The sequence below is a fragment of the Sarcophilus harrisii genome, chromosome 3 (assembly GCF_902635505.1).
Source record: "Sarcophilus harrisii chromosome 3, mSarHar1.11, whole genome shotgun sequence".
NCBI classification, from domain to species: Eukaryota; Metazoa; Chordata; class Mammalia; order Dasyuromorphia; family Dasyuridae; genus Sarcophilus; species Sarcophilus harrisii.
In genome coordinates, this window is record NC_045428.1 from 167,701,291 (window position 1) to 167,725,417 (window position 24,127).

Genomic DNA, 24,127 nt, shown 5'->3' on the forward strand with positions numbered 1-24,127 from the left:
ATTAAACCATATTGGCTGACACACAGAGTGGATAAAGGAGAGTGATATGAATTCAGTCTAGAAAACTAAGTTGGAGACTAGTGGTGAAAGCATTTAAAAAACAGAAGATCTACACTAAATCTTAAAACAAGAAGTCATAGGAGCTTTTTGAGCAAGAGAGAAATGGAGTCTAACATGTTCTAAGAACATCATATTAGCAGTGAAGGGAAATTAAATGAATTGTCAAGATCAAACAGGTAGCAAGTAGTATATCTGGGATATGACTCCAGATTTTCTAACTCCACATCTACTGACTGATTCTTCTAGGACACCAAAGCTGCTTCTTCTATCAACAAGATGATACATTTGTTATTAATGTTATTATTGAGTCATTTCAGTTATGCCTGACTCTTTTAAGACCCCATTTGGGGTTTTCTTGGCAAAGATACTGAACTGATCTGCCATTTCCTTCTTCAGCTCATTTTATAAATGAGAGGTCACACAGCTTGTAAGTATCTGGGGCCATATTTGAACTCAGGAGGATGTTTTCTTGACTCCAGCCTTGGCACTTTATCCACTGTTATCAGCTAGGTGTTCCAAATGATTATATACTATACTTAAAATATCAAGTGGTTTAAATATTGGCTTAAGAAAGGCATTTTTAAGGAGGGTAACACTGCTACCATAAGATCATCTAAAGTCAAAATGAAATAATTTTGTATAATGTATACTACTATAGCTCTCCATTAATATGAATAATAGAGAGATGAACAGATGTTTTTCAAGTAATCATAAAAACATTTTAATTTAATGTAAGCAAGATTTTTATAGGCTAAAATGGAAATTTAACCTGCACTGAAAGATTTAGGTGTAAGTCCTATAAAACATCTACAAAGCATAATAATTTCTGAGAAATTCAAACTCTTACTTGATTTGTTTGGGCTTTTAAAAATACAATTGAAAACAGTTTTACATTTTTATATTGATTTATCTAACCTGTCCATTTACATTGGACAATGTACATTTACAGACAAAAAGAAAGTACCACATAGCAAATTCCTTCCTGAATGCCTCTGTGTCTGTCTGGGTATCCATGTGAGCACATGGATAATGAAAAGATAGAGAGAAAAGAAACAGAAGTTGTAGAAATTATAATGAATGATGATTTTTGAAAGAGGAAAAAATGAAACATCTAATTTAGCTAAGCAGATAATCTACTTCTTCCTCTTTCCCATTTCTCCCTTTTCACCCCCATCTCTAGCCCTCTCAGCTGAACCTTTTTTTCCAGAATCTTGGAGATGTCTGACAAAGAAAAAAGAAAAAAAAATTCCTGAATTAAAACACAAAAAGCATTTCACAAAGCAAACATAAGTAAGATATCAATACAGTCAGCAAAACCAGAATGAAAACATTTTTTTCTTTCCTCTACTGCAAGATCATTTATTTTAACTTAGTACATGCAATAAACATGCACTTAAGAACAAACAGTGAGAAACAGCTCTGCAAATACTGGGCTGCAACACAGAATGAAGCAGGAAATGATGAACAAAGAAAGGAATTTCATAGATTCCAGATGTACCCTGGAACCAGCTGGGAAAATACAAGAAATCAAACTAAAGTCTTGTAAAGGTTAGCCCACTGTGTTTTCTAGTGGAAGTTAAAGCATATTATGATTGCACGAAAGAAGTCAAAGTAATAAACAACCTATAAATCTCAAAAATAGCTAGATTTTTCAAAAGCATCATATTGGCCAAATTTCATCTTCCTCCCCCATCCCTTCCAAACATAGAAAGACATCCCAAAATATTTTGAATTTAATAGACAGAGTGAATATTGACCAGCTAAGGGCCAATTACAGGGTCCATAAACTTCACTTACTTTCTGTAATATTTTTACCACAGAAACCAAATTCATCCAGTGTCTGCCTCAGAATTAATAAACAAAATGTTATCTCTCAATCACAACTAAGACCTTTCAAGAATTGTTTCATTTAAAGAAATGCTTTCTTTTAAAATATCCTTAAATTTGTTGCTAAAATATCTTTTTTAAACTTTTAAATTCCTTTTAAAATATCTTAAAATATGCCTTCTTTGTTCTTCTAAGAAACTTGGATACACTGGAAAAGTGGTAAAAAAATAATCTATTAAGCATTCAAAAAGAACAAAACTAAATAGTATACCACAAACTGAAGTTCTAGCTATACAAATTCAAAATAAGGAAAGAACCAACAATATACACTCAAAGATTAAAAACATAAAGGGTCATTATGTGTATAGAAAGGTCAAATCTGTCTTTACATCACAAAAATTATTATCATTATATCGTATGCCTTATTTTACCTATATTTTCTTTATTTTATATTTGTCTATATATTATTACTTATGCTATATTACCTATATTATACCTTATACAAGCACTTAATAGTTATCAAAACACTTTTTTATAAATTATCATATTTGATCAAATGATCAACTTCTAAACTCATAAACTTTGTCCCCATTTTTCAGATGAGGAAACTGAGCTTCAGAGAGAATAAACCATTTGTCCAGGGTCACAAGACTAATGACCATGGGCATTCATTTCCTAATTCAATTAAGAAGAAAGAACAAGGGCATGAGAAATCAGGGCATAGAATGCAATAAGAATATAATTGAAACACTGAAGTAATCATTCTCCTGTACCCAATTCTAGTCATCTTATATTAGAGTCATTAGCTCTACTGGTGCAAAATATGAAAACTAATAATTGTAGCAGCTAGAATGTTCATAGTTTACCTATCCTAGAATATGTCATATTAACAAGTCTTTGAAAAGCAACCCATGCAAAGAATCTAGCATATTTACAGTAGATTAAATAATATATAAATGCTATAGAGAAATTCTATTTAAAAAAAAAAACCTGAAACAAGCTTGAGACAATCCATCTGGTAGCACAACATAAGTTCTATGACAATAGAGACTGATTTTGGTTTTATCTTAATATCCCCAGGACCTAGCAGAGTTCCCTGCATAAAGCAGATGTTTAATAAATGCCTTTTGGATAGGATCTTCTGTCCCTCCTGAGAGTCACGAGACTATCCCTCATAAAAATGTTGTTGATGTCCATTATCACTACTCTGGTCAGTTTTCAGGAAAGAAAGGTAGGTGTAGATAAATGCGAATTTACTACTTTGGATGGATTCTTACTCTCAACAGTCATTCTCTAAGACCAATATCAAGTCAATCAGTCAACAGATACAGAAATACAGAAATAAAATAACAGCACTTCTATAGCTCTTTAAGCATTGCAAAGTGTTTTATATACAATATTTCATTTTATGCATAGACCTGTTCCATGAAAATGGGAAATAATCAATCTCTTTCTAAACTACTATTGCACAAAATCCATACATATTATTTACTTGGTTCTAACTGGCAGTTATAGCACCAGGTTTGGAGTCAGGAAGACCTGAGTTCAAATCCAGCCTCAGATACTTAATAACTATTTGACCCTGGGCACTTAACTTTCTTTTTCTATAAAATGAACTGGAAAAGGAAATGACAAACTATTCCAGTATTTTTGTCAAGAAAACCCCAAATGGGGTCATAAAGAGTAAGATACAAATGAAATAACTGAATAAAAATAGTAACAGCTGATGGACTGCCAATTTTTTTCAAGTATATATTGTGGAGTGAGGTATGTACGGGAATATGCTCACATCTGAACTAACTGTTAAATTTTTCAGTGTAAGTAATTTTACTTTAGAAATTGGGAAATGCTACATATCAGATTTTGATGTGTTGTTTTGCTGATTATCTATATTGATGAAAGTGATGGAGAATATTTCTTTTCTAGAGATCTGGTTATTAAACATTTATCAGAACACCCCTGGGTATATATCCTATCTCCTCAACCAAAATACAAATTTCATGAATGCACAGACAATACATTAGTCTTCTTTGTATCCTCTATAATTACCTAGCACAGTCCCTTGCACATAGCAGATACTCCAGATTTACTAGTTGATTGAAAGAAAGGGAATATGATGAAAGAGCTAATTTTCTTTACTCTTAACTTTAGATACATAATAGCTACTTAATAAATGTTTGTTGATCAATCAATCAAAACTATTCCTCTTTCCAATTAAGGTGCTGGAATGGGATAGAAATTCTAACACAAGGATGCATTGGATTCTGCACTGTAACGTCATAGAGATCTAAAGCTGGCAGGGTTGATCGGCCAAATACTTTCCTGATATTTCTCCCTGAGCTCTGTGTTTGGAGATGGTGCAGCTGTCACGCTTGCTGCCTCTCCCTTTGGCATGCAACACAATGCTGCAGCTTCTGCAGCAGAGATGATGCCCAGTCTGTTCTGTAATTGACCATGGCACATACTGTTTTAGGCTCCATCCTTAGATCCTGAAAAATAACCAGTGCGCTCTCTCTCTCTCCCCCTCTACCTGTCCCCCCATCTCTTTCTTTCTTTCCCTTTCCCTCTTCTTCTCCCTCCCTTCCCTCTCTTTCTCCCATTCCCAATCATTCCTGGGACAAAATGGCTATTAAGTCCATATCACCTGAAAATTCAACATAGAGAAGGAAGAGTTAACTAAACATGGAAGCTCATGATAAAGAGAAGCCAAAAGGGATTTGGCAGAGAAAGTCAAATTACTCTGAACTAGAAATCTGTCATATATTGTTACATTCATCGGAAATCTGCCCTAGCAACAGATTTACCTGGGTTTTGACTAACCCAGAGTTTGACATCATTCAGCTCACTGCATTGCTTAGGCTATACCATTTCTGCCAGAAACAGTTCAAGAATCCATACCAGATAAGCAAGTTTTACTGCAAAGGCTGCTGAAATGGCCCTGAATGACTAGGAATGATTAAAGATCATTCAGAGTCCCACAGAATCCTGGAAAATCAGGCCATTTGGACCACTCATCACAACTTTTCCAAGTGTTCAACTTCTTTAATAGGTCTTGAACTTAAAGACATCTTAAACAATGAAACAAATTGATTCTTATTTATTCTGAAGAGGTTTAACTAAAAGGATAATTTGATGCTGTCATTGTGCCCTTAAGCAAATAACTTGGTCTCTGTGCCCTTGGTTCCATATCAGTAAAATAAAAGGACTGATTTATTTATAAGTTTCTAAACCCAGGGCTCCTATGGACCTCCTTAGGTCCTTCTCACCTAAGACATAAGATCCTAAAAACTATGAATTTTCCAGTTCAGATACCATGGAAAGCTCCAGAGAAGTATAATTGGGCCTATTTAAGTGTTGGCTAGTCAGAAGACTTAGGTTTATTGCCCACCTCTGATGCCTCCTATGGATGTGATCTTATTTAAATCCTTCAGTATTCCTAGATCTCAATCTCCTCATCTTCATATGCTTTTGGGGTCCTTTCTAGCTCAAAAGCTATGATGTTCCCATCATAGCCAAATAAGAAGATAAGGCTCTCTTCAATTTGATTCCATCCTAGAACTGCTGATTTACTTTATACCATTTTTTATTCACATATACTAACTAAAACAGGCTCCTTTCCATTCTCTCATTCTTGTGCACTGTGTCTCTGCTCACACCATCCTCCATTTTCAAAATGGCACTTCCTTCTTGATCTACTGAAGACCCCTATTTTCTTTAAGACCTAACTCAGGGACTACTTATTCCATGATGCCATTTTTCAAGTACCCCAATTCATCCCTAGTGTTGAAGATGATCCATCCCTCTATATATTCCTTATTATTTAGATTTCTCTTCTACAGGCAACACATTCTTCCCTATCAGTTAGTTCACACATGTCTTTTCCTCATCATTAGATTATATGCATTTTGAGAAGGCAATCTTGAGAAAGTGCCATCTACATCCAGAGAGAAAACTATGGAGACTGAATATGGATCAAAGCATAGTATTTTTCACCTTTTTTGATTATTTTTGCTTGATTTTTTTTCTTTCTTGTGTTTTTTCTCTTTTGATCTGATTTTTCTTGCACACCATGATGAATATGTAGATATGTTTAGAAGAATTGCACATGGTTAACCTATATCAAATTGCTTGCTGTCTTGAGTGGGGAAGGAGAGGGAGAAAAATTTGGAATACAAAGCTTTACAAAGATGAATGTTGAAGAGCATCGTGAGAGAAGGGTTCATGTCATATCTTTGTTATCTCCTTCATTATCAGTCTAACATAAATACTAAACTGAATAATATAAATAATTAAATATTAATAATATCAATAAATTATAATTTATAATTTGTTATAAAATATTTTAATTCACATATAATAAATTAAATATTAAATTAAAAACATTGATAGCCAGATTTAGGAAGTAAACTAATAACTAAAGCACAAGAAAATCTGAGGAATAATTATAATGGAAAGAATGTTGGATTTAGAGTCAAAAAGTACAGATTCAAAACTACCTCCTACATGTATCAGGTGTGATTATGGACAAGACAACAAAACCCCACAGAATCAATTTGCTCCTTTCTAAAATGGACATAATATTCTTATTCCCTAACTCATAAGAGTGTTCTGAGGAAAATACTTCACAATTTCCAGATTGCTATTACAAATGAGTTGTGATTATTTTTTTTAATCTTAGGAATTGTTAATGAATCACTATTTCAGAAGGAATGCTGAGGTAAAGGAGCATCAGAGTGGAAGAGTTCTTTTATTTGAGGAAGAAAAATCCTCAAAACCCAGTTCAGGTTCCACCTCCTCCAGGAATCCTTTCTTGCCCTTCTTCATTGTTCTCTCCCTCCAATGCAATGGAAAGAATATGATTTCCAGAGTCAATGAACCTGGATTCAAATCCCACTTTTGAATTTTGGACACAGCAATAAACCTCTCTGAGTCTCAAGTTTTTTATCTATAGAATAAAAGGGTTGAATTAGATGCCTTCTAGACACAGCTCTTTGTCTAGAACCTTAGGAACTTTTATAGCCCTCAATGTTTGTATATTCATTTTACCCTCATATTACCATTTAGCAGTTTCATAGCTAATTTTGTCTCAGAAACAAGGATTATAAGCTTGATGGAAGCAAAAACAAGATCTTTTTATAATATTTAATTCAGACAAGATGCTGAATATTTATAGGATTGAAAACTATTTTACAGGCATTTAGAATAATGCTTGGGGAGTTATTTCTTTAAATTTTCTAAATTTAAATTTTTAGGGTTAAATTTTAACCCTAAATTCTAAATTTTATTTTCATATAAAGTATTTCATTGGACTGAGGATTCAGAAGTAGAACCAACACTTGCTACTTAACAGTATTTTGAATATAACAATGGACTAGTTAGTGCTTCTGGTAAACCTCTACTTTTTCAATAGGGATCAATCAATCAACAAGCATTTATTAAGCTCCTATTTTATGTGAGGAGCTGTATATGTATGATGTTGGGGATAGAAAAGTAAAAATAAAACAATCTCTTTCCTCAAGAAATTTATATTCTATCAGGACAGACCATATGTACAACACATACACATAAGTATATATAAAAAATTGTCAATATTTGTTGAAAGTATAAATTTTTGCAGTCATTGTACTTGCAACCTCACAGGGTCATCATGTAAAAAATGCTTTGTAAATCATGAAGCTATACAGAAACTTTGAATGAATATTACCATCAATAAATGATTTGTAACAACATTATGTCTTATATATGACATGAATGTTCAAATAACTGACTTCGTTCACATTTATCCTAATTCAAGCTTTGCCAGAAACAAGTGAACCTGTTACATAGTTGTGTATAGGACATTCATATATATAATTTTACTTTTGAAAAAAATGTGATCATGTATTAAATGCTCTGTAATAAAGAAGATTATTTTACTTACTAAACTAAAAAATGCATTTGAACCTAACTCAAATTAAAAATTAAACTATATTTTAAAATGTAACAAAAACCCACCACCAAAACTTTATTAAAGCAATAGGGGACGCCTAGACACCTAACACCCATTACCATGCACTTGAAGACAAAGAAACAACAGAAATGCGGCATGCCCTAGTCCAGTTGAGTCTTATGTCTTGTATATGACACGAATGTTCAAATAACTGACTTTGTTCACATTTATCTTAATTCAAGCTTTGCAGAGCTGAACACAGCTCATTATACAGACAGACCAGGTTAGGTCATGTTCCTAAAAAGAAACACATATAGAGAAAAAGTTCAATATGAAATAGTTATAGCTAGAAACAGAAGAAAGGTCTTCTCCTTCCTTCCTCCAAATCCTAACATCATAAGGAGTTTCTTCTGTGTTTTATGTGAATATGGGCATTGTACTAAACACAAAATGCCTCTTTACATTCCAAGACACTGGAACATGAAGGAAGTCCAAATGCAAAGGCTAAAGAATATGAATTTCCTTCCTGAAATAGGTCCCACCATGAACCTAGAAAGGGGATTTATGTATTCAAAACTATCACAAACAGCAACTCTCTCCCTCACTTCTACCCTCTTGACCACTGTCTTTGATTATTAAAGGAAAGATTTTTTTAGTGTGCCAAGGAGATGGTGTTTTCAGTGGATACCACTTCTAGCTAAGATCTTCCAAATACCTTGATGGATCCCAGGGTTTCATCATACATCCCAGGGGATGTATCACAGGGTTGATAACTTGATAACTTTCAGGGAGACCTGCCAATAGAGCATGAAAAAAGAATGGAGAAACCAAGGAGTAAGGGGAAAATTATTTAAGTCTGAAGAATACATTAAAGAAAAATTTAAAACTTAGTAAATGTAGTATAAAGAAGAAAACAAGCTATATCACCTCTTCATTGAGTAGTTTCAATAGTGAATTAGGACTCATAAAACTTAGTTTGCATTCTCAGTAAAGTTACTGATTCATAGTTTAAACAGAATATGAAAAATGGCTTAAATAAAAATCATTTTTAAAAGGCAAACTTACTTCTTAATAACATGATAAAAAGACAAAACAGATACAATTGAACATATAAAACTAGGATAAGTATAAGGCCAAGCAGTTTACCAAGTTATTAACTTGTGAAATGGGTAGATTGCTGATGCCTTTAAGAATTGTTGAAGTGAAATGTGATATGAACTGATGCTGAGTGAAATGAGCAGGACCAGGAGATCATTATATACTTCAACAACAATACTATATGATGATCAATTCTGATGGATCTGGCCATCCTCAGCAAGGAGATCAACCAAATCATTTCCAATGGAGCAGTAATGAACTGAACCAGCTACGCCCAGAGAAAGAACTCTAGGTGATGACTAAAAACCATTACATTGAATTCCCAATCCCTATATTTATGCCCACCTACATTTTTTATTTCCTTCACAAGATAATTGTACAATATTTCAGAGTCTGATTCTTTTTGTACAGCAAAATAACGGTTTGGTCATGTATACTTATTGTGTATCTAATTTATATTTTAATATATTTAACATCTACTGGTCATCCTGCCATCTGGGAGAGGGGGTGGGGGGTAAGAGGTGAAAAATTGGAACAAGAGGTTTGGCAATTGTTAATGCTGTAAAGTTACCCATACATATAACCTGTAAATAAAAGTCTATTAAATAAAAAAAAAAAGAAGTGAGATGTGATAATCTTCATGTAGGCAGTCCTCTTTAGCCTAATATATTATACCACTAGCAAATCATATATCATATCCACTAGCAAAACCTGTTATGTTAATTTAAAAAATACAAACCACACCACTATATTCTCCTCAATATCAAGGCTCTTCTTTTATCAGTTCAAATCTGGCATTAGATACTCACTAGCTGGGTGAACCTGGGCAAGTCACTTAACCCTATTTGTCTCAAAATTAATTAGCATCATAATGTAACTATCTGAAGGAAAAATAATACATCACACAAAAGTCTTCAGGAATCTCAATGCAAAACAAGAACACAAATAAATTACTTTATAGGGTCGTAAGAAAGCATATCATTGAAGAAAGTATGTTGGGACTTGGACAACATCAAGTTCAAACTCCACCACTTACTAGCTAAGTGGCCTTGAGATAATTCATTTACTTTCTATGACCTCAGTTTCCTCTTTTGCAAAATAGGGATGAGAATTATTTTATCATTCCTAGGGAGCTGTTGTGAAATTAAAACAAGATAATTTATGAAAAGCTCTTTGTGACTACAAAGTACTGTTGTTGTTCAGTCATTTCAGTCATATGTTGTTATGGGCCAGAACTCTGAAACAAGGATTCTTAGAAGGTGTTAAGGCAGTGGAATTGATAAAGACAATGGTTATCTAGTTTAGCATGGTCATTAATAGTTCTCTAGTTCAGTACATGTACTGAATATAGTTCTCTAAGTTCAGTATGATTGATTTAATCTTACAACAAATAATAGTTCCCTAGTAATATAATGATTGGTTTATACTCAGAGCATGTAAGCCAGGGTCAGAGACAGAGAAAGACTCAGAGAGCTCAGAGACAGAGCCAGAGAAGACAGAGGACTGGAGACAGGAGCTCAAGCTCTCGAAGCCAAGGAGAGAGAGAGAGATTCATTTCCATCTTCAAGAGCCTTGTGGTGACTGTCCTGTTCTCCTACATTTTCTCCACTAAAACCAAATCTCCCCTGAAGGCCATGAGAAAGCTAGCTGAGTGCCAGGCAAAGGAGACAATAAAGACTTTTGGACTTGAACACCTGGCTATTCTCGTGGTGATTACTCTGCTGAAAGGAAGGCTGCCCAGAGACTTCCAGAAAACCAACCGAGAACATTACAATGTGTGACTCTTCACGACCCCCAATTTCTTGGCAGAGATACTGGAATAGTTTGCCATTTTCTTCTCAAGCTTATTTTACAGATGAGGAAAGTGAGACAAATAAGGTTAAGTGATTGCCCAGGTTCACCCAGCTAGAAAGTGAATAAAGTCAGATTTGGACTGATAAAAGATGAATCTTTCTGATTCCAAGCTTTATCTACTACATGATCTAACTCCTCCAATAAAAAAATCATATCAATGTATATTATTGCTGTTTTTTTTTATTTCATAGTAAACAGAATCCCCTGATTTTGTCATTGTAAACTACAAAAGAAGAATTGAACAGGTACACTAAAAAGTTTTAAAACTAAATAATAAGAGCAATGACCCAGTCTAGTTTGCCATGTGCACCATACTATATTGCTATCCCAACTCTATTAAAGTAGTATTAGATGTAGGGGGAAAGTGAAAAAAGAGAGTTTTCAAAGAAAGCTATGAATACTTGGTGCTACTATTCTTGGCACTAGCCCAGAAAATAATAAGCAAATTTATATCTCTAACTAGTAAATAAAAATGAAGGCAATAGTGCTGTTTAAATGCTGTTATCTGGTCTCTCTAGCCAAGAAAAGAACCACAGAGGCCTATTAGTTTTTTTGAAGCAGCTTTTCCCTCAGTATTTCAGAAAGAATTTGAGTCACTGAAATTCTAGGGCAGTGACATTTCATGTCATATTTTGCTCTGGGAATTTATCACAACAGGCAACTGGGGTAAATTATTTAAAATTGGAGAACACCTTAAGGTAAAATTAAAAGCTTAGTGTACATAGCACAATGAGGAAAAAAATAAACCAAATCACACCTTCATTGAGTAATTTCAGTAGTGAATTAGGAGTCATGAATCCTGGTTTCCATTCTCAGTAAAGTTATTGTTTCATGGTATGACACTGAGCAAATCTTTTGATGTCCCTTTAAGTTTCCCAGTAAATGCTTGGAATACTTCAATTAAATGTGCTACATTAAACTTTGTACAAACAAAACTAATGCAAACAAGATTAGAAGGGAAGCAACAAACTGGGAAAGCATTTTCACAGTTAAAGGTTCTGATAAAGGCCTCATGTCCAAAATATATAGAGAATTGACTCTAATTTATAAGAAACCAAGCCATTCTCCAATTGACAAATGGTCAAAGGATATGAACAGACAATTTTCAGATGATGAAATTGAAACTATTTCCATTCATATGAAAGAATGTTCCAAATCATTATTGATCAGAGAAATGCAAATTAAGACAACGCTGAGATACCACAACACACCTGTCAGATTGGCTAAGATGACAGGAAAAAATAATGATGAATGTTGGAGGGGATGGGGGAAAACTGGGACACTGATTCATTGTTGGTGGAATTGTGAATGAATCCAACCATTCTGGAGAACAATCTGGAATTATGCCCAAAAAATTATCAAACTGTGCATACCCTCTGATCCAGCAGTGCTATTACTGGGCTTATACCCCTAAGAGATATTAAAGAAGGGAAAGGGACCAGTATGTGCCAAAATGTTTGTGGCAGCCCTGTTTGTAGTGGCTATAAACTGGAAAATGAATGGATGCCCATCAATTGGAGAATGGTTGGATAAATTATGGTATATGAATGTTATGGAATATTGTTGTTCTGTAAGAAATGACCAGCAGGATGAACACAGAGAGGCTTGGAGAGACTTATATGAACTGATGCTAAGTGAAATGAGCAGAACCAGGAAATCATTATATACCTCAACAACGATACTGTATGAGGATGCATTTTGATGGAAGTGAATTTCTTCAACAAAGAGAAGATCTAACTCAGTTTCAATTGATCAATGATGGACAGAAGCAGCTACACCCAAAGAAAGAACATTGGGAAATGAAGGTAAACTGTTTGCATTTTTGTTTCTCTTCCCAGGTTATTTTTACCTTCTGAATCCAATTCTTCCTGTGCAACAAGAGAACTGTTGGGCTCTGCACACATATATTGTATCTAGGATATACTGTGATATATTTAACATGTATAGGACTGCCTGACATCCAGGGGAGGGGGTGGAGGGAAGGAGGGGAAAAGTTGGAACATAAGTGAGTGCAAAGGATAATGTAAAAAATTACTCAGGCATGGGTTCTGTCAATAAAAAGTTATAATTATTTTTTAAAATGTGCTACATTGAGTGCATATGATAAATATTCATGTTCTTACTCAAGCAAGTATGCTCACTTTCCCCAAAAGTAATTAAATTGATCTTTAATTCTAATAAGTGATTATTTCATATATGCTTTCTTAAAAAATATATAATTGTAATAAGTAATGCAGAATTTCAAGAAAACTAGTCACACTGCATATAGATACTAAATGTGCCTAATGCAGGCATTAACAGGTACAGCATTTTTTGACCCTTTCAATAAGCAAAAAAAATTGCTATTTTCACTTTTTTTTTTTTTTAATCCCACAGTCATCTTGTTGATTTAGCACTTCCAGTAAGGACAAAATACACAGTCAAACAAAATGCTTCCCAGACATCTCAATGCCCTGGAGTAGGCCTTTCATCTGACCTAATAACCTTTGCTAGGAAGAAAATTTGCTTCCTCAGATTCCAGTCCCATAGTCATAGCCATGTGGGATGGGAAAGGGGGAGATTATTCACATTTGTATAGTACATATTGAATGATTGATATTACTTGTATATATTTTAAGCTTTTATTTTATTTATTTATTTATTTACCTTCCAATTGAGTAAGTTGGCTATTCCTCTTCTTTTATTTTCCCCCTCAATTACATGTGAAAACAATTTTAATAGGTATTGTTGGATAGTTTGTTTTGTTTTGTTTTGTTTTCCTGGAGGCAATTGTGATTGAATAACTTGGCCAGGATCAGATAACTAGTAAATGTCTGAGGCTGTATTTGAACTCAGGTCCTCCTGATTCTAAGGCCACTGTTCCACCATTTGTTTAGTTTTCAATTTTGAATCTCAGATTCTCTCCATCCCTTCTTCCTCTCCTTTCTCACTGAGAAGGCAAGCAATTTAATATAGGTTATTCATGTGCAGTCCTGTTACTCTTCTGATGAATTATTAACTTTCTGTTTGGCGCAGTGTTATGAATTGGTCTCTGCCCTCAATACATTATACGTCTACTATGTATAAAGCATTATGGTTGGGCCCTTAAGTATACAGAAAAAAGAGGGAAAAATGCTGTCTTCAAAGAAATTGCATCCTAAAGGAGATATTGAGGAAAGGGAATATAATAATTTACATGGATAAAGAGCTATAATATGAGAAGGAAGAAAGTACTAACAACCAAGAGGATTTCCCCAACAAGGCAACACTTTGGAAGAAGCCAAGAATTTTAAGAAGCACTAGACAAGACCTTCCAAGCATATGGGAGAGACCCTGAAAATACATGGAGGTAAAAAGTGGACAATGTTGCTGAAATATAGAGTATACGAAAGAGGGTAATATGAATCAAGTTTAGAATGGTCAATTGAAGTCAAACTATAGGCAACATTAGAAGCTAAGCTGATGAGTTTGGTCTTCTTTTGTTTTTTATGGTACAAGCCAGAAGAAATCACTTCTAGAGCAGGGGAATGATTTGTTCAGATGAGCTTTAATCAGACTTCTTTTCTGCAACTCTGTGAAGGATGAACTGGAAAAGAGGAAGACTGGAAACAGATTATTATTAAAGTTCAAGAAAGAGGTTATTCAAATATTAAAATGTCACTGTGTTGGGCCATTTAATTATATTAGGCCTTAGCTTTTCCATTTATAAAATGAGTGTTAATAGAAAGATAAATCAATGAAAGTAATTCTTTAAATACTTAAAATATGCCAGGTGCCAGGGTACAAAATGGAGATAGTTCCTTCCTTTAAGAGGTCACATTATAAAAGAGAAAGATAGAATACCTAAGATAATTGGTGGCTAAGGAGGTTTATTCTGGTTTGGAAACTCACAAGCAAGGTGAGAGTAGCCACAGGGATGAAGTCTTGTATATCACTTCTAGTTTCAATAGTAGCATTGAATTAACTGTGGTTCTAAAGCTGGAAGGGAGGGGAGAGGCTACTAGGAAAGACAGGCAAAGTAGAAAGTGAATCAAGGTTAGATAAAGCTGTGGGAAGCACTTACCAATGAGAATACATCAGCTCCATGGAATTCCAAGGTTGAATGGGGCAAATCTTCCACAGTATGAGGACTAGTGAAAGATAAAGATATCCAAACTCACCAGTCCACAGTCTAGGTTTTGTTACTAGTTCTCAAAATAGTTATTACCCAAATGATCCTTATTTCTTAAAATGATAAACTTTAAAATCTAACTCAATATTCTCTTCCTCCCTCCATTATTTTTCTCTCAACTCTTCCTTCCACACCTTGCATCTTCCTTTCAAAGCTCCTGGATTCTCATTCCCTGAGTCATTGAGAACCACACATTATTGCGGCTGTGGAAAGTAAAGTATTTGGTAATATAACACCTAGATTTCTAGTGCATAGCATAGTTTAGGGCCAGAAACAGTGATACATTTCCTAAATTTTTTTCTACTTCTACAGAACTATAACATTCTATGCGGTACAACTAGGAATTTCATGAACAAAGATCAAGGCTAGTAAATATTTTTCCCTCTAAAATATTAAATATGGAATGTTGCATTGCAAAAATGCTGATTACATGATTTTTCAGGATGAAAAAAAAACAATTTCTTTTTATGCCAACATTTCCACAATCCTCCTTTAAGTCTAGAATATATTTCATATCCCTAGGCCAGCATTTATGGAATTTCCTCACTACATTTAAGGCCCCCAAAACTTATTTGGAGAAATTATCTTTGGAATCAATGATGTAGATAAATGCCCCTTCCAATATGAGATTTCCAAGTGCCACATAGATAATTTATTCATAACACTTTAAAAATCCTAAATAAATTCTATTATAGAACCTACCATTCTGTATATTTGTTTGTTTTCAGGCCAACACATCAATTTCACTCCTAATATGTCCTTTTCTCCTGTTTAAAATGTGTTATACAGCTTTTATGATTCCCTAAATACCTTCAGGAAGATGTAATTAACTTCACTTAGTTTCATCTTTTGTGGGTTTACAGACTCAAATGGCTCATTAGCATCAGAGAAGCAAATCAAAGCATTCTCTAAGAAACTCTTCCCATTACATACTCTTTGGAGTGATTGTTGCCAACTGAAATCATTTCTAAACTTTGTCTTCTGATAAGGTTCTCCTTTGGTATCTTAAGAAAATTCCTATGATTTGTAGGACCAGTTGCCAATTTTTTCATAAGCCCAAGGAACTTTCTATTCTCCAATCTATCAAAAAGAAAAACAAAACAAAAGAGAATTAAAAAAAAAAAAAAAACAACTACTCGCCAGAGACAGAAATGCCACTTGTATGTATGAGGTAAAGATTAAAAATTATCCTACAATGAATTAGAAAACTGGTTAAAATAATGAGACTAAAACTACCCATGACTGCAATAAAGCAACTCTACATGATCCCCTTCTGATTTAAAGAATCATTATACCATCCCTGGTGCTAACAATCTTAGTACTTCATAAGTCTTGGCTACTACATCTGTTCCTACTGCTTCTAGGCCTGGCCTGTTTCTATACATTTCCTCTATTCCACTCCCCAAACCATGGATTAAAAATATTTAATTATCTAGCTGCCCAGCCTTCTATTGAAGCAGTATCTAAACTATTTTTAACTCCAAGGCATTAACAAAAACTGCCTAAAGTTCCTTAAAGACAATAATCTTATTCAACCTCTAATATGGGTTCCATCTTCATGAACCTGTTTGTGTCATACACCCTTACTTGTTGGCCAAGCAGGTCTCACCTCCCTCAGGCTTCATAAGTCCCTGAACTGCTCATAAACTGTAGATTGCTACTTACAGTTTTTAATCTCTGGGGTGTAGATCCCAATTTACTATTGATTATTTTGACAGAACAGTTGTCTACTATGAGGGTAGACACTCACTCCATCAGTTGAGAATTAGTCAGATTTCACTTTTGATTAAACTGGATTTGAATGGAGATTCCTGGACATAAAAGATCAAAATAAGACAGCACTTGGACCCAAAAAAAGTTTTCTTGAATAACTTGGTTTGTGTCTATATTCCCTGCATGGAAAGAAGTTCCAGTTTTAATCCATTTCTTTTAGACCAAAATGATAACTAATGCCTTCTTTTCAAAGCATATATTTTCATTTCACAGACAAGTAATGCATAGATTATATACAGTGCCTAGGTTTCCTGCATGGTAATACATTTTTGGCCAGGGTAACATTCAACTATCTACTGAGTTAACAAATGGGTGTGGTCTTTGTGTATTAGGAAAAATTCATACCTTTGATAGTGACCTGAATTCAAAATCCCAACATCTCTGGGCCTTAGTTTTCTTACTTTTAAAATGAAAGAATTGAATGGGCTTCATTGAATGACCAAATGATCTCTTCAAACTTGAAATGTATGAGCCAGTAAAATTATATATCTTCTGAAGCATTAAAGTAGCTGATACACTGCACATTTAAAATTATAGAATTTGGGAAGAAAAAACCTTAGTGATTACATACAGTAGTCTAGTCTCCTATCTAGTATGGTAATTTGCATTAAAAAAAATTAGAAAGCAATGCCTTTGCAACTTTTTTCTTAACCAAACCTGTGATTTCATCAGTGTAGGGATTGTCCAAGAGGAACTTCTCTTACTAATGCAGATTTAGCACCTCCTTTGCCACTTAAACAAAGTTGCTAGAATTCAATGGATTTGTCCAAGACCACACATCCAGTATGTGTCCAAGTCCCAAATCTTCTTGACTCTGAGGCTATCCTCTCTAATCTCTCTTCTTTGTTGTATCACTCTGTTACAAGAATAAGAACTAAGAAAAAGACATACTATTGAATTTTAAAGCATTTTAAATAATTTATCTTAAATTCTGGTGCTTGAAGAAATGCAAATTTAGTAAGAGGTGGCTACAGGAGGTAATAGATAGAGATTTGTGGGTACTGACAAAGTCTGTTAAAGGTTTGGGGTGCTCATGTTTATGATGTTTAATGGTACTTCACATTATATGGTTTTCCTTTATCTTGATAAATATATAACACTACTCAACTGGGGGCAGAGTTACCAGCCTCGATACGGGGTAAAGGGGGTTTTAAAGTTACAAATGAAATGAAGGGGAAAATGATGGAGGAAGAATACTTCCTGAAATCACAGGAAGAGTTGAAGGAGTAAAAAAAGAGTTTAAGTGGAAGGAAAGAGAGAAAGAAAAGAGCCAACTGTAGATTTACTAGAATATTTGAGAAGCAAAGGATTAAAAATTTGGAAGAAAAAAGAAAGTGAAGAAAATCAGACAATATACTTCAGTCAGCATCCACTGGAAACTTAAGAATTTAGAATTTGGGGAATGCCTATTCATATACCACAGAGCAAGGCTGTGACACAATATTGTTTATGTTGCAAAACAGTTTGGATATCCTATTAAAATAATATTCTCTGATTATTATATATTAGGTTATTGATGTAATTTTTAAAGTGTAGCTTAACTTGGAGATATCTATCTTCAGTCTTCTACATAAAAAGGCCAAAACTATGTCAAGAACCAGCCTAGGGTTGAGGACAGGATAAATATAACTATAAAAGTAAAGATGGGTGAGAGAGCAGACAAGTCCCAGGTTAGATGCTTTCAAATGAGCATTTCCTGTTCACTCTCCTTCCTCCCTTCAAACATCAGGAAAAAAAAGTTCAAGAGCCAGGGTAAATGAAATAAAACAGAATAAGGAATTTTCAGGAATACTCTATAAAATTTAGGGATGTGGCTTAGCAAGATCCAAATAAGATTGTACTATTTAAAGTAAAATAAAACACTTTACTGGATTACATATAGATTCATATTGGATTGATCATTCTGATGATGTAATATGTAGGAACTTGAAGAGAGCTAAGAAATTTGGTAGATAGAGCACTAGGTCTGAAGTAAGAAAGACCTGAATTCAAATTTGGCCTCAGATACTTATTAGCTGTGCAAGTCACTTAACTTGTGTTTGTTTCAAACCACTAAGAATGAAATGGTAAATCACTCCAGTACCTTTGCCAAGAAACCCCATAGATAGTATAGTTCATAGGGTCTACAAAGTGACTGACCAAAGTAAATATAAAAATTTAGTTTAACAACTCAGGAGAGTTGCTTTTTTTAAAAGTCATAGTATATAATACTTGCTTTTTTAACATGAGAGAATAAATCTTTATATATTAATATTTTAGTTATACATTTATTAGAACAAAACTATACTTTGAAGTACTAAATCCTTCAGCAAAAATTGGAAATAGAATATTAAAAAGGCAGTGGCTTATGAGAGCCAGGATCAAATTTATGTTGCCAAGCAGAAGCCTTTTCATTGTAGTTTTTCCACCCAATTGTCTTCCATAAGTCTTACTGCTGTTTCCTTTCAGGTTATAAAACACTGACTCATGGAAATGTCAGAACACACTTCCTCAAAGTAGCAATCTTATAGGAAGTGTTTGTTTAGTCTTACATGACACATTGTGAGTATTGTTGGGGTTAGTGTGGTTTTTTTTAATGTATAAGATACTGTTGCAAAAGATAATTTTCACTTGAGGCACAAAATGTGTAAGATTTTAAGTTTTTTTTAATATATCAAAATAACAAACTGACACAAAAGGAGACTTAAGTAGCATTGTGTTTAATGAATGAAATGCCAGATTCTCCTCTATACATCCAAGGCAATGTTATTTGAGGGGGGAAAGTGGAAAGGACAAAAGAAAAAGAAAGGAAAAAGTCTTCCCAATTCCAATTCATCCTCCTACTTAAAACATCTCCACCTTACTGATTCAAGCATTTATGAAGCTCCTACTGTGTGCCAGTCACTAGGAATATGCAAAATGACAAACAAAATACTTCCTGCCCTTTCAAAGAACTTACATTCTATTGATAGAAAATGACATGCACATAGAAAATTAAATGCAACTATAAAATAGTCATTTCCTTGAGTGGAAGGGAAAGGAATCAAGATAGGCTTCCTTTAGGAAGTGGCACTCAAGCTGGACTTTGAAGAAAGATAAGGAGTCCAAGAGGCAGAGGGTAAGGATGCAAGTTCATTCCAAGCAGAGAGGGAGGTGGGGAGAATAAACTGTACAAAGCTATGGAGACTAAATTCACCATTTATTTTAAATTTAACAATTTAAAGAATCAAGGTTTCCCAATATATACCACTAGCAAAAAAAAAAAAAAAAAAAAAAAAAAAAAAAAAAAAAAAAAAAAAAAAAAAAAAAGCCATTTCTAATATCTTCCTTTTCTCTAGTAGGAGGATTATCCATTATTATACAACATTTTCTTTAAAGGGAACTTTGAGCTTGAGAAACACAAAACCTTGAAAGTTATCCTTTGGTTAGGGAGATAACATAATTACAATCTATATTTTTTTTAATTTTTAAAGAAAGAAAGAAAAAACCTACAGATGAAGTAACTTATCCTAGATCATTCAATATACCAATAACAAAGAAAGGACTTGTTTACAATTCCAAATACCAGTCATAATCTAAGCTATATTTTAGTCCAAACCACTTACCAATTTAAAAAAAAAAATGAAAAGGTATATATTTGCTAAAAATTCTCCCCTTTTTGTATTTCTCTCTGAGGCCACTTATTGACTTGTTTCCTATCTTCAAAACAACTAACAGTTGTGCAAGAGAAGGCAAAAATACTGGCCATAAACAAAGAGGATTAAGGGAAACTGAACAAAAGCTCGGCACACCACCTGTCTAGTCATTGGATCAGTCCTTTACCTTCTGTTTGACTAACATGGCTTTCACCCATGCCACTGCACTGAAGCCTAAAGACATGTTCCAACATTTAAATAAAGCTAAACATCAAACAATTACATTAGTATGCTTTCTTCAAGGATTTCCAGCCACAAGCACTAATTCAGTACAAATGACCTCAAGCATTTCTCTGCTCAAAAGCAATATGATAATTGCCTTCTATGCACAGTCCCTGATTGCCCCTGAATATAATGTTATATTCCCTGGCAATACATTCATACACTTCTTTATGTGTAGTTTCAGTAACAAGGTAAAAGCCTATTTTGGAAAAAAACAAAAAACAAAAAGAAAAAGTCAGGTTTTATTCTCAGAACTATATCTAGGGAGTAGGATGATTGGGTATTTCTGAATGGCTATTCATCTTCCTCGTGCTATTATCATAGAATATTAGGGTACTTCTGAAAGGTTCAAATAATACTCAATCTCCACTGTGGGATTAGAGACAGCAGATGCTCCAACAATCACATTAATCCTCACCCTCACTCTGGTGTTTTGTTTGCTTGGTTAAAGTGGAAAGCAAATGGGAGGAAGGAAGGAAGAAGAAGGGATCAAATCAAATCACTTCTTCAAGCCACATACCATTCAAACCAAGTTCCTCTATGTTAGTCATTACCAAATCATTGTCCAGCATTCTCTTCTATGAATGGCAGATGGTAAACTCAGAAACATGTCCAGTTCAACTGTTCTGCTTTCTTTATTGGCTGTGAGAATTTAGTCAATACCGAATAGTACAAAAGAAAAAATGAGCCCAAGGAAAGGCATTCTTTTTGTCTAAAAACCCTGCTAGAATTCTCCCTTGAACAAACAATTGTTTACATTGAGACTGTCTGTAAGGGCATGAGTAAAAAGTAGTTAAAATTGAATGGATAAATCATATAATGAAATTCATTCATTAAACTGTAGTCACACCAAGTAATTCTCTCCACCCTTTAATTAGGAAATCATATATTTTTGTTACTGTCTCATTATATCTATTCACATCCTTCTAGAAATAAATTTGGACAGATAGATTATAAAATGAATAATCTAATTGAATGAATACTGACCATGTTAAAATATCATTGCTTTCTTACTTGATAAGTCATATTAAATGAATAACAAAAGATTTCTGAAGTATCCTTTGCTTCTAAATTTCTCAGTTTGTTAAGAAAGCTCAACCAAATAGGCAAGAGAGTTCCCAATCACATGCAAGGCACTGACACATCCTCTCTCAACACTTTAGGCCAGCTATATCAGGATAGTGTCTAAATGGTGGTCCTTAAGTAAAATAAAACAGACAGGAAACAACATGTTGATTAGAGTAGCTTGAATTCCGCTACATCAAACACCAGCTAATACATAAATTAAGTAGCAGGATAGGATCCTCAATTTACAACAATTTTAAATAGGCACAGAATTCATTGTGAAAGCCAATTCGATGGATGGACAAAACCCTGAGCAATGCTGATGCTTTTACACAGCCTTCAAAAAGGCAGTTCTCTAGCCAAACATTTTCTCATCTGACCAACCTCCTGAAATTATGTATTTACCACCTTAATTGACTGTATCAATATGAGGTACCAAAGTTGTCCCGTAAAATATTTACACTTCATTCTCCTAAGGGGGGGGAGGGGAAGAAAAAACAAATAAAGATCTCCACATACCACACAGGGTTCATCCACCTTAGGACACAAAAGCTCTTCCTCCTGAGCACCTCCTATTGAAACCTTTAATATTAGCAGTTCAATCGGTAGCATCCAACGCTCTGCCTGCTGTAGCAGCATTCTAAATAGCGACCCATTGAGAAAATTTGAAGCTTTTCTGTGTGACAGTAAGCAAGCTCCACAGTAAGGCTGCTGGCTTTGTGTCCTAGTCTGGGCGGTACGTCTCTCATTGAAACGATGCAAACAATCTTGACGTTTTTGCCTGTTCCGATGTAGCATATAAACCACATTATTTTCTCTCACACATTGGCCAGCTGGCTAGCTAATATACCTTAATACCATAACCTACCTAACGGATTCAACCAAGGCTTTCGTATAAAGATCCTTAAAAACAGAAAACAATCATATCAGAGAAAAATACCCCATCACTTATGCAGAAAGCAATGCTGCTGGAAGCTGAAAAGTGGACCTCCTCATAAATATAATGAGACTTATAGACCAAAGAGATCAGGGAAGGAAGTCCCTCGGAGCTGCAGTTGACACAGATGTGAAGGTTCCACTGCTATTATAACATATTAAGCTACACACACACTCTACAAGTCGGAATGAAAACTGTCATACCCTGCACCAAGTCATATCTCCCCATGCCAAGGCAAACTCAAGTTTCCCCAGACACTAGCCGACGGACTCACGAAGCTGATTATCACCGTCAGTTTAAAAAAGAGAAAAAAAAAAAGACTGGATATGAGTTTTCGTTTCTAGGGCCGTCCCAGCCAGATAGGGCTTTGCTTAGCTCCCAGAGAAGAAACCAAGCAAAGAAGAAGAGAGGGACCACGAATTCAGCCTCGCCCACGGCTGCCCTAACTGCAGCAACTTCTGGAGGCATCTCAAATGCAACAGACGACTTCTTTTTGCCTCAGACAGAGTCTCTTTTCGGACTCCCTCTCCAAAGGATCCCATCCTCCCCTCCGTCAACCCTTACCAATCCGCAAGAGCGCAGGCTCTGCAAGGCAGCAGAGCAAGGGAATGAGAAAAGCCCAGGGAAACGGGGGTTGGGGGCGGCAGCTTTGCGGAGTGTCGGGGAGACTGTAATTTCCAACCTACGCAAGGTTTTGCGACCGACCTTTGTCAGTTGCCCAGCTAAGGGCTGTGAGAAAGAACGGCACCTTTCTTACCTATTTTAATCTTTACGCTTTGGAAGACGCGAAGACCCTCTTCCTCTACCGCCATACTGCCTGACCGTTCGCCTGCCTGCCCACTTGTCTGACGGCTCCAGCTGTCCTGGACTCTGCACCGAAATGCAGCCGCCGCTACCGCCACGGGAGAGCAGCCCAGGATTGGTCTGGCTGTGCCGGGAGGGACAAGCAGCAGCAGCAGCAACAGAAGCAGCAACAGCGAGACCTAGGAAAAGGAGGAGGAGGAGCAGCAGTAACAGCAGCAGCAGCAGCTAGCAGCCGGAGCGCGGCGCGCACTGCGCAGCCCCCGGTCCCCCGGCTCTTCATTCTGTTTCCGAAAGCCGATAGCAGCACCCAAGCGCCAGCCCACGCTTTCTGCCCATTGGCCGAAGTCTCGGGGGCGGGGACTGATTTGCTCCTCCTACTGACAGAATCGTGTTTTCCCATTGGTAGTATCTTCAAAAAGGCCCGAGGGCGGAGACGAACACAGAAAGATGGGTTAGGAAAGGACTAAACCCGGGATTGTCTGGGTTACCAAGAGCCTGGACCTTGAGGCGAGGGGATGGGGTGAAGGTTTGTACTCCTCCTGGACTTGGAATGGGCCTTGGAAGGAAGTCAGGTAGCCTCAGGAGATAGCAAGGATGCTTTGCCGACCAATGGATGCCTAACTGGGGCTATCTGTGGCCGTGTCCGCAGTATTTAGGATGCCCTCAGTTAAAGTGGAATACCTGAAGGAGCAGATGAGACTAAAGGCCTCTTCTGCTCCTTCCCGCATCCTTGA

The 24,127-nt window shown here is 35.4% G+C and overlaps 1 protein-coding gene across 2 annotated transcripts in view; it reads right to left on the minus strand.

Moving 5' to 3' along the window:
- The window catches only part of RASA3 (RAS p21 protein activator 3), a 274,639-nt gene extending 250,944 nt beyond the window's left edge, over positions 1-23,695 (minus strand). For both annotated transcript variants that reach the window (XM_031958761.1, XM_031958760.1), the window contains exon 1: positions 23,347-23,695. In XM_031958761.1, the coding sequence (XP_031814621.1) occupies positions 23,347-23,401 (55 nt within the window). In that variant the 5' untranslated portion in view covers positions 23,402-23,695. The remainder of the gene's footprint in view (positions 1-23,346) is intronic.
- Positions 23,696-24,127: the final 432 nt, after the last annotated feature.